Source organism: Coloeus monedula (assembly GCF_965178545.1).
Source record: "Coloeus monedula genome assembly, chromosome: 14".
Classification (NCBI taxonomy): Eukaryota; Metazoa; Chordata; class Aves; order Passeriformes; family Corvidae; genus Coloeus; species Coloeus monedula.
The window spans coordinates 20085274-20098677 of NC_138794.1; the positions used below are offsets into that span (position 1 = coordinate 20085274).

Below are 13404 nucleotides of genomic sequence, written 5' to 3' on the forward strand. Positions count from 1 at the left end.
CCTACAAAATGGTTTTTTCCTGTTGGTCCTGTTCTCTCTACACTGCTCCCGTGAGGGACAATCCCTTACATTCCCCACCAGACCTTTCACACAGGGTGGTTTTTCCTCTTGTGTGATGGGGCTATTTCCCTTGTCACACTTTCTCCTGTGCCATTTATTTAATTTCCTGCTTGCTCCCATGCCTCTGGCTTGTCTCCCAGCACTCCTTGGAGTTTTCTGGGACAATAGGTTTTTAACAATTTGATGGAGTGGATTCCCTTTGTAGGTTTGTGCTGGCAATTAGATGGGTAAGACCTGGGCTTAAGGCCCTTATTTGAGTTGGGGATTGCGAAGGAAAGCAGAGCTGGAGGGAGGAAGCAAAATTAAATAGAGTTCATCTGAGGTTAAGGCTTTACTTAGAAAAGCCAAGCACTGCATGGAAAGCATCCCTGCAACACTTCATTGTGAGGATCCACCATGGGATAAAGCCCCTTTATTTTTGTACAACCCAATCAATATTTCACTGGTCACATATAAAATATCCTTGGAAACCTGTGCAAGGGGTGATTTATATACAGTATTGCTCATAAAAATACACAGCACCAACAGAAGAAGCCCAGACTCAAGGTGGATCCAAAGCATGGGCAAGGCGTGCTGGTTTCAAACTGAGAGGTCTAGTTAGGTTAGATATAAGGAAGAATTTATTTACAATGAGGGTGGGGAGGCCCTGGCACAGGGTGCCCAGAGAAGCTGTGGCTGCCCCTGGATCCCTGGAAGTGTCCAAGGCCAGGTTGGACATGGGGCTTGGAGCAACCTGGTCTAGTGGAAAGTGACCCTGTTAATGGCAGAGGATGGAATTAAATGCTCTTTAAGATCCCTTCCAACCCAAAACACTACATGATTCCACGAAAGCAGCACGGGTGAAATAACGTGTTTTAAACCATTAATCTCCTCAAATCCCGAGGCAGGCTGCTGAGGCTCCCTTACGGCAGGAAGCATAGACGGGAGGGGCTGTAAAGCCTGAGGGCTGGGGCAGAAATGACCCTTGCTGGGGAGCCGGAAGGGTTTGGGGGCTTTATTTGAACAGAACGAGGCGACTGCAGACTACTGGGTAGGCTGTGGGGCGAGGGGGCAGCGCGGGGGAGGCCGTGAGGGCGGGCCCAAGCTGCCATTTCGCGGCCGCCCGGCCCCCCGCTGTCGGGCGGTGCCGCCTCCTTCAGGCTCGGGCGCGACATGGCGGCGGCGCGGGCGCTGCGGCTGTCGCTGCTCCCGCCGCTGCTGCTGCTCCCGCCGCTGCTGCTGGCGCTGCTGCCGGGCCCGGCGGGGGCCGTGTGGCCGCAGCCCCAGGCTCAGAGCTTCCCGCCCGGTGCCGGCCGCTGCCTGGTGCCGGCCCGCCGGTTCCGCTTCGCCGCGGCGGACGGCTCGGCCGTGGGGCCGGGCTGCGCCGTGCTGGACGCCGCCTTCCAGCGGTACTGGCCGCTGCTCTTCGGCCGTCCCACCGGTGAGGGCCGCGGCGGGCGCTGACCCTTCCCTCCGTGGCTTTGAGCTTAACACCCCCCCACACCTTCGCTAATTTTGGGGTCAAACCACGGGGTTTGGTGGCCGTCTGCCTCCCCTCAGTTCGGTGGGGTGGGAGGTGTGGGTGGAATGGAGTCTGGAGGCAAGGGCAGCTAAGCGTTGGGATTTGGAGGGCAATGCTTATGGCTTGTATAGAATAAATCTAACCGAGTTTGGCACAGCACTAGTCGTCTTCCTGCCAGGATTTAGGCTCTTGCTATCAAGGGTTTCCGCCATCTCATTTTGTACTTCCTCCGGATAGTGTTAAGCTCCCCATTGCTTCGTTTCGCTTCCTTCTCTTGTGGCTGCAGGGAGAGCCACTCTCGGTCTCACAACCGTTCCTGCTCCAGGGTTACTGCTAAGTCTTGGCTGTTCCCGTTCCTAGCAGCTCTCGGTGTCCTGTGTGAGGTCTCACCTTGAGGAAAGACTTGCTGCTTCCTGTGTGTTCTTCCAAGTACATACTTGTGCTGCGGGGCACCTCTGCCAAAGTGGAGCTGCTAGGAGTCCCAAAGCAGCATGGCTTTTCTGCCAGGGAGGGATTAGCTCCTGGATTCATCCTGAAATTGTAGGGTAAGATGAGGAAAGGCAAAGGCATTGAGAGTCTGGATTTGCTTTGGGACAGGTTCTAAAGGTTTCTTGAACCCAGACTTCTTCATGATAGCACCCATTGCTTGTCTGGGATGAGCTGCAGGAAATCTCTTGGCTGTGGAGCCGACGTGCAGAGATGCTCAGTGGCTGCGTGGGTCTGCTGCAGCCTGAAGTGCTATATCCAGGACATATGAAGCACTTCATTCATCAAAAAGAGCTAGTAACTCTGCTCCTGAGTATTTTAAATGTCAGTGTGAACTCTGTCGCCGCTGATCAAAGCGGAGAAGGGTGGCAGCGTTGGAAGCCACTTGGCTTTGTCTTGAGTACATCATACTTTGAAAAAAGCAGGTTTGAAACAGAGAACCCTTCGGCTTATTTTATTTCTTCAACTCTTGTGAGTAGCAGTAGAAATAAATTTCGATTTGGGAGCCAAGAAGACTCCTCTTGGTTCTCTTTCGCTGCTAGGAACTAAAAACAGCTGATCTAATTATTCACGCTCTCCTGTTCCACTCAGAGGGGAAATGTGACCATCAAATCACTTGGAGCAACGTTGTGATCACAAGATCCAGCTCACACTCATCATTTTCCATATGCCCTGCTTTATGGTGCTCAAACTACACAAATTATTTTAAGGCCTTTTTTCCCCTCTTTGCCTTCATTTTGTTTTGGTCTTTTTTTTCCACATGGGTGGTTAGTACGAGCAGGCAGTGGAAACCCTGGATGAAAGGAAATAATTTCTATTAATAGAGGAAATAAATGGCAGAAACCTTTTCTGGCTGTGCTGCCTTTTGGGTACCTGTCTGCACCTTGGCCTAGGAGGCCGTGTTTGGGCTGGGAAGCGTCTCCCTGGGCAGGTCCAAACACAGTATGTGATGGTGGGACCAATTCTGTCGAGACTCCTCAGCAGGATGAGTGTTCCCTGTGTCCCCAGGCCTGAGAGCGGCTGTTCCCGGTGAACTGCCGCCTTCCCGAGCGGAGGGAGCAGGTCTTGCTGTGCTGCTTGCACATCTGCGAGGTTGCCTTGGCTACCAGCTTGTCTGCAACTGAGAGGAAGGCTCAAAACAGGGCTGGCTTCAAGCTGTTTTCCTTCTTTCCGCAGAGGTTTCGTCATCCCTTCATGGAGAAATCGGGGGATTCTGGCTCCTGTGAGCGGTGGAGCAGGGGCTCTCTGCATTTCTCTGAAATGCTGGCAGTGCCACAGTCTCTCTGGAAACTTCTTGGTGCTCTTGGCTCATTCAAAGCCAAGTTCTTTATTTTCAGTGACCACATTGAGCATTGGCTGTTCTTGGGAATGCTGTGGGGGTGTAGGCATGGACTTGGGCTGGGATGAGCAGGGTCCCACCCCGCTACCCTATACTTCTCCTGGCAGCTGACTGCTGTGAGTAGTCCCTTCCGTTTCAGCAGAGGTTGAATATCCCTTTGGAGTGGGGGAGTGACTCAAGTGGGGATTCAGGCCTGTGCATCCTTGGGAGTGCTCTTCAGTTAGGGAAGTGTGCCCAGAGCTCCTACCTGAGGTCTAAATGTGACTGGGTTCAATTCTCTGGTTGCTACACCTGGGACCTGCTCTGCGGAAGGTGAAGTCGGTCGGGAGCTTTTCTGAGCTGGGTGAGACCTTTTGATCGCCTCAAACTCAGCCCAGTTTAGCAGATTCATTCTCCACCCCTTTTTACAGGTTTTCTTTGCCCTTTCCAAGAAGCGTGGGTAGGGCAGAGCTCTTAGGCTTGTACTTTCTTCCAGTGCTGGGGGAGCTTAGAAACAAGAAGCTCTTCACCCTCATGGAGAAGCTTTGACTAGTCATGGCTGTAGCTTAAGAGCCAGGGCTGGTGTCCAGGAAGCCTCGGGGGCTGCTGCTACTCCATATTCTGATGTCTCTCCTCTCTTGTGTGCTCCTTTTAAGCTTCCTCACAGGTTGGGATCAGCTCATGTTCTCCTGTTTGGCTGTGTTGAAATTAGCCCCTGCTGAACACCCTGGTGTCTGTTTCGGGGTGCAGGAAGGGGTGCCTGTTTCTGGCTGGGAGGATGGTGGTGGGCTTGGAAGCAGGGAAAAGAGCTGGGATGGGGTTGATGTGCGTGATCTGTGTCCTTTGCAGAGAATGAGCCATCCTGGGAAACACCCTGCTCTGAGCTTCTCGTCTATGTTTCCACTCCAGGCTGCGATGGGTTTCCCAGCCTAGACTCCAAGGAGAGCTGTAAGTGTTGGGGTTGGGAGCAGGAGGGAATGTGGCTGTTTCTGTGCCTGTCACTGGGAAGAAGCGCTGTGTGGTTACCCTTGGTTTTTGGGAGGGCACCAGTCCCCCATTACTGAGACACTGGGGCAGCACAGGAGGAGATGTACCTGAGGGTGCTGATGAAGCAGTGGGGAGAGGTTTAAAACAGCAAGAGCGGCCCAAAATTCAGTTCTTCGGGGTCTCAGGGTGCAGTTCAGTACCTGAGCCCTGCCAGTGCTGTCATGGCCATGTGGGACAGCCCCCTGATGCTGTGTTTCAGATAAACTGTCCATCTCCAAAGGCTCCATGCTGCTCTCTGCAGAGACCATCTGGGGAGCTCTCCGAGGTGAGCTGTGCTTTCCGCAGGGCATTCCTGCTCTGCCTGCCTCGGGCCTGTGGGGATGTCTCACAGTGCCTCTCTCTTTCCATATACTTCTTTGTTAATTGAGCTCTGCTCCTTTGGGGGTGTCTGTGCTGAGAAAGGGGCTGTGTGTTTTCCTGCAGGCCTGGAAACATTCAGCCAGCTCGTTGGGAGAGATGAGAATGGCACGGTGAGTTCTGGCCTCGTCTCCTGGGGGCATCAGCTCTCCATAATGCCCCTGCCTCCATGGGGACAGGCTGAGGGTTGCTGGGATGCTTGGGATGAGTGGGCACAGCCTTGCCAAGAGCCAAGTGGAGATTCGTGGATCCAGCCAGATCCCTGCCTTCTGAGCGGGTAAAGAAGTGCTGCAGCTCCTTCTGGCCAGTTTGCACTCTGGGCAGTGAGGGTACCCCTGTCCTGCCAGCCCTGGGGACAGTGGTGACCCTCAGTGTCTCTTGCTAATGGCCATTTTCCCAACATCCTGCTCATGTCTTCCTCATGTCTTCTGTGTGCAGTACTACATCAATGAGACAGAAATCGTGGACTTTCCCCGCTTCCCTCACCGGGGACTGTTGCTGGACACCTCTCGTCACTACCTGCCTCTGAGAGCCATCCTGGAAACTCTGGTAGGGCACCCGTGCTGTGAGATGAGGTTTAATTGGGTGCCCCTTCCCCTGTGACAACTGAGCTCCCTTGTTTGGGTGATTTCTCAGCTGCCTTTGTTAAAAAGAAATCCTTGAGGTATCTTGGATTCCTGCGGTCCAGGTTACTCTCCAAGGCTGAGTTGTTTCTAAGGCAAGGGAAGACACTGGTAAAGGTGGCTGGTGGTTCTGTGTTCATCCCAAGCAGAATTAAACTTGCAGGTTTCCACCAGTGGCTCAGTTACAGGGAGAGCAGGGATTTTACTGAGCAGAAGTATTCCTGGCCCTGTGCAGCTTTTTGTGTTTACAGGGAGGTGTCTGAATCCCTCTTGGATCTTGGGGAGCATTTAGAGACTCTGCCTTGTCCTTCTGGAGCAGGAGGGCCTTGTCCCCTATCTGTGGCAAGCTGGATGACTTTTCAGGAGGGATGAGGCACGTTCATCTTTGTCCCTGTTCCTTCCCAGGACGTCATGGCTTACAACAAGTTCAACGTGTTTCACTGGCACATTGTGGATGACCCATCTTTCCCCTATGAAAGCTCCACGTTCCCAGAGCTCAGCAAGCAGGTAATGCTCCTTGATCCCCACGTAGTGCCCAGCTCAGGTGAGCAGATCCTTGCCTCTGCTCCTGAGCAGGGCACTGAGCTTTCCCATGTTCCCAGGGAGCCTTCAATGCCATGACCCACGTGTACACAGCCAGCGACGTGCGCACTGTGATCGAGTACGCCCGCCTGCGCGGCATCAGAGTCATCGCTGAGTTCGATACCCCCGGCCACACCCTCTCCTGGGGGCCAGGTGAGGAGCAGACCCTGCCTGCTGCTGCTGCTCTGAGGAGAGTTGGAGTTGTCCCAGGGGCAGGAATGGGAGCTGCAGTCTGGACCCTAAAAGCTGGGTGTGGGCAGCAGTGTCCCACAGGCTGGCTTTGAGGAGGAGCAAGCCATTATTTGGGGGATGTGGGACCCAGTGGTCCAACTTCTAGAGCAAAATCCGAAGGGAAACATTTCCATCTTTTCTTGGGTCCAAGCTGGGTGATTTTTTTGTGGGAACATCTGCTCTTCCAAAACTATTATCATGGCTATTGCAAGGATCTTGTGTTTAACTCAGGGTACAGCTGGCCAAGCTTCCTTGCTCTACTCAGCTGTGTCCCAGTCCTGACACACTGCTCTCTGCTCCAAGAACTGCATCTCCTCTTCCATGTCTGGAAGTGCAAGAAGCTCCAGGAAAACATTCCATTGTCTTTTTCTTCCCTTCCCCTGCCTCCAAATGCCAAGGCCCGTGTTAGAATTCACCACGTGTGTGGTCACAATGGGAACTGTGGCTGTCCCTCCTTCCCTGTCCCCTGATGGCCCTGTGTTGTGCTGAGGGGCACTGTAGAGGATGACATGGTCACACTTCGCCCCTTCCTCACCATCCTGCATTTGTTCTCATCAGGTGCTCCAGGCCTCCTTACTCCCTGCTATATGGGCAAGGCTCCTTCTGGAGTCTATGGGCCCATCAACCCCATCGTTAACAGCACCTACCAGTTTGTGACCAGTTTGTTCCAGGAGGTCAGTGCTGTGTTCCCAGACTTCTTTCTCCACCTCGGTGGCGATGAGGTGGATTTCACGTGCTGGTGAGTCTGTGATCAGTCTGAATGGGGACTAGGGGAAAGTATTTGGGATTGGAGTCCCAGCCCATCGCTTCTTGGTCATCATCTTTGGTGCCCTGCTCTCCCAGGCCAGGGGTAGCACTGATGCTTGGGATTTTTGGTATTTCTGTGATCATGGTGATGCTGGATGTAGGGAGCTGCTGGTGCTGGTCCAGACACAGCTCTGGAATGCCTGGGCAAGCCTTGGACTGATGTGGGAGGGGCTTGACCATGCCTTGGCTTTATTCCAGAGGTCAGGTTGCAATGGTTTTGTTCCTTCTCTTTGGTGCACAGGAAATCCAATCCAGAAATCCGTGCTTTCATGAAGGAGATGGGCTTTGGTGAAGATTACAAAAAATTAGAGTCTTTCTACATCCAGAGGTAAGGACAGGGCATCCAGGGCCTGCAGCTGCACTGTGTGACTGGCACAAATGTCTTCTGTCTTGGGGACACCAGATCTCCTTTTCAGGAGCATCCCCATTGGTCTTGTCTCCCTGACCCCAAAAGGGAACATTTTAGTGGGAGATTGGCCACAAAAAAGCCTGGGGCTGATGAGAAAGGGGCTGTGCTCTCTCCCTTCTCCTTCAGAAGTACCTCCACATCCCACTGAGGATGTTGGGAATATCTGTGATGCTCCTTTGACTCTATGTAACCACCAAAGAGGGCATCAGTGGGATCACCCAAAACTCGGTGCTTTTCCCACTCCAGGCTTCTGCACATTGTCTCTTCCCTTGGAAAAGGTTATATTGTGTGGCAGGAGGTGTTTGACAACGACGTGAAGGTGAGAGCTGCATGTGCTGGGGTGAACGGTGCCCGCAGCCCAGCCTGGTGCACTGGTGTGCTCTGGGGGGGCCATGCTGGGGCTGGTGGGGGTTACTCTGTAATGGGACTGGGGTCGATCTCCAGATGGTGCTGCCAGTGAGCTGCCCTCATGGTGGCTTTGTCACACTGCTGCCAATGCTTCGTTCCCTCCAGGTTCTTGTATATTCGTCTGCAAGATGCAGGTTTTAACCCTGCCCGGGACACTCTGCAAACAGCCTTATCCCTCCTTCTGTTGCTCCTGCAAACTAGATGGGAAGTGGCTCAAAAATCGAGCCCAAGTCTGCCTCAGCTTCCTTTTGGGGGTGTGGAGGGGTCAGGGCACTCTACTCGGGGGAGCAGGTGATGCTTCTGTCACCGCAGCGATCCCCTGCACCGTGTTCACCTGTGCTCCTCAGCTGAGGCCCGACACCATCATCCACGTGTGGAAGGAGAACTCCATGCAGTACATGAACGAGATGGCCAACGTCACCAGGGCTGGCTACCGGGCTCTGCTCTCTGCACCCTGGTACCTCAACCGCATCTCCTACGGGCAGGACTGGATAGCAGCCTATAAGGTGGAGCCCTTGAGCTTTGCAGGTGTGTTCCTTGTGTCCCCTGACTGCATGGCAGCTGGCTTGGCGCTCAGACGTAGCGTCAGAACTGGCTGTCTTGCTGTCCCCTCCACAGGCAGCCCTGAGCAGAAGGCCCTGGTGATGGGTGGTGAGGCCTGCATGTGGGGTGAATATGTGGATGTCACCAACCTGACCCCCAGGCTCTGGTAAGAGAGGCCACTGGGAGGTCACTTGGGTCATGTGGGGCCAGGCTTGTGTCCCTTTTCTTTGCCACTGAGCATCATGTGCTGAACTTGTGGGTTTGGTCTGCACATGGTGCCTATCCCTATCCCCTCTATGCCGGTAACAGCTTCACTGAGGCTGAAATGAGGCTTTGCAAGGCTGTAACAACCTGCTGCTGCAACCAGGCTGTGTTTAACACCTGTCTGTCCTGTCACCCTGGTCTGCTGCTGGTGGGCATGTGTCCAGCAATGGATCTTGGGATACTCTGAAGCCTTTGTGTGTGGAAGGACTCTGGGCAGGAAAGCGTTTGGGAGCTCAGAGCTTCAATGTGAGAAGCTTTTGAGCTCCCCCTGTCCTGACTGCCTGTCCCTTGTCCTCAAGGCCAAGAGCTGGGGCCGTAGCTGAAAGACTCTGGAGCAATGAGACCGTCAGGGACGTGGAAGACGCGTACTCCCGGCTGGCGGAGTTCCGCTGCACCTTGCTTGGGTAACCATCCTGGGACAACTCCCCCTGGCACAACTGCTCTGGGCTCAGCCCTGGGAGGGCAGCGAGGGAGGGAGAAGGGCTTGCCCTGCTGCAAAATGACCCTTGTTCCTCTGGAAAGCCCTGGTTTCCCTGGTGCCTGTGCCGTGGGCAGAGCTTGCTTTGTGCAGTGCTGGAAGAGCTCTCCTGCTGCCGGCGTGGGCTGGTGGCTTTGGCGAGGAGAGGGCTTTGTGCTGAGGAAGGAGGGGACTTGTCAGCTCTTGCCACTCCTCCTGCAGCACCAGCTTCCCTGGGAAACCTGTCCTCACCCTGTGCTCCCACACATGAGCAAAACACTGAGTTTATAAGTACAGTATGAAAACCACTCCCTCCTTGTCACTCCTGGAACGGGGCACCCATGGCCACCCTGTGCCGCTGGAACCCATCAAACCCAGTGGTGGCTCTACCTGTGCCCTCTCCCTGATGCCATCCTTCTGTTCTCTTCCCAGGCGTGGTGTCCAAGCACAGCCTCTCTACATCGGATACTGTGACCGTGAATTCAGCGGGCTTTGAAGGGAGAGCCCTGCTGCCCTCAGTCTCTGTGCACGGAGGAGGAATGTCCCTCCCTCAGAAGGGCAGAGGGACCCCTTCCCACCCCATCTTCTGCTCTGGCTTCATTGCAAGGAACATTTTTTTGCCTCGGCATGCACTCTTTGCCTCTTTTTCTATTTTTATTTCTTCAGATCTGTAAATAAATGACCCCAAAGAGGAAAAAGGTGCCTATTCCTGCTCAGCTGGGGCTTGGGAGACCGTGCAAGGGTTAGCAGGAGGTGGGTAGGGCTTGCTCCAGAGATGCTGGTGAAGAAGCATCATCCTGGTGGCTCTGGAGCTTGCAGGGTGCCTGCTCAGCTGGATAAACTGGGCTTAGCCTCTGCTGCTGTTGCAGGGTTTGCTTCTGCAGTCATGTTGTGCTGTGGGGTCCTGTCCTTGTCCCTCCTCTCTCCTCTGATGGCCAGGCCTGCAAGCCACCATGTGTGCTGCCCTAAACCCTGGCTGCTGCCACCTCCTCTGGCTTCTCCTCAGCAGATGACACCCTGGAGCCGCTTTGAGGAGCCCTTGCAAATCTGCTGAGTGGTGCATGGATATTATGAAATCTTTGCTCAGCTCTTCAGGCTGTCACCTCTCCCTGGGATTTGGCCAACTGACCCATCCTCCTCCTGCTCTGTTACTCTCAGGATAATTCTCCAGGTCTCTTCCAGAGGAGTTGGTTTCAATGGTGTTTTCCTTGCAGAAGAAACCAGTGGTGCTGCTGTCCCACAGAACTGGAACAGGTGTGATTGTTGTCCCTCAATGGTTGGGGTTGCCGTGCTGGAAACGGCATTCACCTGAAAGCAGAGAATCTCTTGGGGAGAAATCCTAGCTGGATGGGACTGTTGTATGTGTATCTTGGTCTTAAGTGAGTGAGATGCCCTGTTATGGCTGGAAACCTTTTATGATTGAACTTTAAATTAAAAATAGTGAATTATCAGTTATTGCTGCCTCCTGGTTTTATAAGTTGGATTTTTTCCTTTTTTTTTTCCCCAGTGTGCTGTAAAGTGGTACCTTGGCCATGTGCTTTTGTCACTGCAGGGAGCTGCTGCCAGCAAGGCTGGGGTAAGAGGGACCCTGGCTCTGGGAAGGGTGCTCTGCTCCCAGGAACGATGCTCTGTTCCCAAAGATGATGCTCTGCAAGAGAGACTCTTCACCACGCTATCCCAGTTCCCTGCCCTCATTCCACCTGCCCTTCCACCTTGCTGGGCTCTCTCCCCCGTAGGCAGGTGTGAGACCCCCCCCTAGGGCTTGGGATGCCCATGGAGGACCCCCCCAACACAGCACCTTCCGCTGAAGCCTGGTATTGTGATCCAGGTTAAACATCACACCCATGATCCCATTTTCCAGGGTGTCTGCGCCAGCATCTTCCCAAAACCACCATCATGGAGGTGGCTCAGTGACGTTTCCACCCTTGCAAGGGCCGGGATCCCGGGAGCACCCCGCTTTCCCCGCCGCGGCTTTGCCGGGTGGCCCGTTCCTTCCAGAACATCTATTTTGGTCGTGTAAAACTTGCCGGGGAGCAGGGAACAGGGAACAGGCAGCGTGTGAATCACTCGGGGCCAACGGGTTTAAAAATAAACCCAAGCGGCGGCGAGGAGCAGCCGCCAAGCCCCCGGATTCCGGCAGGAGTGTGCTCCACACGTCCCAAACCCACCCGTGGGCACTGGCACCAGCCAGGGGAGTTTATTGGGACACGCTTGCAGTGGCGGGCACGTGTGTGCATTGCGTGTGTGCTTGTAAATACTTGTGTGTGTTATGGGTGTGCTTGTAAACACGTGTGTGCTTGTAAACGTGTGTGCATTGTGTGTGTGTGCTTGTAAACACGTGTGTTTGTAAACGTGTGCATTGTGTGTGTGTGTGCTTGTAAACGTGTGTGCATTGCGTGTGTGCTTGTAAATACTTGTGTGTGTTAAGGGTGTGCTTGTAAACGTGTGCATGGTGTGTGCTTGTAAACGTGTGTGCACTGTGTGTGCTTGTTAGCACGTGTGCATTGTGTGCATTGCGTGTGCGTGTAAACACGTGTGTGCTTGTGAACACGTGCACGCGCTCGCACACACGTGGCTGTGGGTCCTCACACGTACCCTCGTGCACACACGTGCACAGGGGTTGTTGAGCACACATGCATTTGGGTACACACTTGCACGCGTGCATTAAGGGCCCTTGCACGTGTGCACTTGCACACATGCACTTGCTCACACATGCGTGTGGGCCCTTGCACACGTGCGCTTATGCACAAACTTGCACACATGTGCATATAGGTCCTTGCAGACATACACTTGTGTACATGCCTGCACACATGTCCATATGGATCCTTGCACACATGTGCATGGGTGTCCGTGCACTCGTGCACATGCTTGCACGCACGTGTGCACACACACACTTGCACTCGTGCTAAGGAGTCCTAGCACTCGTGTGCATATAGGTCATTGCACACGTGTGCCTATGGGTCCTTGCAAGCCTGCACATTCCAGTAACACATTTGCACACACGTGCACACATGTGCAAATGCCCCCACGTGTCATTGCCCAGACTCACACGCTGGCCTGAAGCCACATGTGCTGTGCTTAGACACACGTGTGCACTCTTGCAGCACCTGTATGTGCTTGCACACGCTTGAACACACGTGCACCTGTTTGTGTAGCCTTGCACATGCTTGCACACGCACTCACACACACGGGCACACAGCTCCACACGCTCACACACTTCCCCACGCTCACACGCCCCTGCGCACATGAGGCAGCGCGCCGGGGAAGCCAGGCCTCCCCCCACCTGGCTGCTGCTTTGGGACTAATTAATTAATTAACGGCAACACCAGGTATTGAAGCTGCTCAGTCTAATTACAGATCTTTTGGGGTGACGTGGGGTGCAGGAGGGAGGTGCTCCCCTCCTCCCCCTTCTGGGGCAGCCCCAGGGGGGCAACAGGGGCAGCGTGGGGTCCTTGGAGGTGGAAAAACTCAACAAAGTGTCTAAACTGACCATTTTTGAGCCTCTTCTGTGGATTTAACCCCTGCTCTGAGGTGGGGAACAGAGAGGGGTGAAGTCTGGAGGCTCCTAAAGGGCTGTAAGGTGAAGGTGGGAGGTTGCTCAGCCCCTTGGCCAGCCTTGACTGGAGTTGGGGGGATGATGGGGGTCAAAAAGGGGATGGAGGGGGGTGAGGGAGGGAAGGTGGGATGGAGGTGGTGAGGGAGAATGGGGGTGATGGGGAGACAGGGGGAAAGGCAGTGACATAGGAGGTGATGGGGGGATGAGGGGAAAGGGGATACATGGGGAGTGATGGGGTGGATAGGAGGTGGCGGGGCATGACGGGGGGTGATGGAGGTGACAGGAAGTTATGGGAGGGATGTGGAGGGGGGGACCGGGGGTGATGGGGAGGACGGGGGTGATGGGGGGTGATGGGCATGATGGAGATGATGGGGGAGGGTGATGAAGGTGATGAGGGGTGAGGAAGATGATGGTCGTCATGGGGGTGATGGTGGTGATAGGGGTAATGGGGATGATAGGGGTGATGGGGATGCCGGGGGGTGATAGGGGGTGACAAGGATTCTGGTGGGGGGAGGATGATGGTAATGACGGGGGCTGATTGGGGATGGCAGGGGTGATGGGGATGGTGGGGGTGATGGGGGTGATGGGGGTGACGGGGGTGATGGGGGTGATGGGGATGACGGGGGCTGATGGGGATGACGGGGGCTGATGGGGGTGATGGGGATGGCGGGGGTGATGGGGGTGATGGGGATGATGGGGCTGATGGGGGTGATGGGGATGGCGGGGGTGATGGGGGTGACGGGGGTGATGGGGGT

At 54.6% G+C, this 13404-nt stretch overlaps 1 protein-coding gene across 3 annotated transcripts; it reads left to right on the forward strand.

Moving 5' to 3' along the window:
- Nucleotides 1-1212: 1212 nt before the first annotated feature.
- HEXA (hexosaminidase subunit alpha) lies at nt 1213-11666 on the forward strand (the record flags this gene model as incomplete). Of its 3 annotated transcripts, none has more annotated exons than XR_014226822.1 (15): nt 1213-1480; nt 4215-4313; nt 4612-4677; nt 4836-4882; nt 5208-5318; nt 5798-5899; nt 5995-6127; nt 6764-6944; nt 7254-7340; nt 7668-7740; nt 8177-8357; nt 8448-8538; nt 8936-9040; nt 9526-10347; nt 10601-11666. XR_014226822.1 is itself a non-coding variant. In XM_082290865.1 (14 exons), 14 exons carry the CDS (start codon nt 1213-1215, stop codon nt 9587-9589), a joined length of 1608 nt encoding a protein of 535 aa, XP_082146991.1. In that variant the 3' UTR covers nt 9590-10539. The 3 variants fall into 3 exon arrangements, 1 of the variants encoding a protein (XP_082146991.1); XR_014226823.1 differs by lacking the exon at nt 10601-11666 and having other exon boundaries at nt 9526-9846; nt 10252-10539; XM_082290865.1 differs by lacking the exon at nt 10601-11666 and having other exon boundaries at nt 9526-10539.
- Between the last annotated feature and the right edge of the window lie 1738 nt (nt 11667-13404).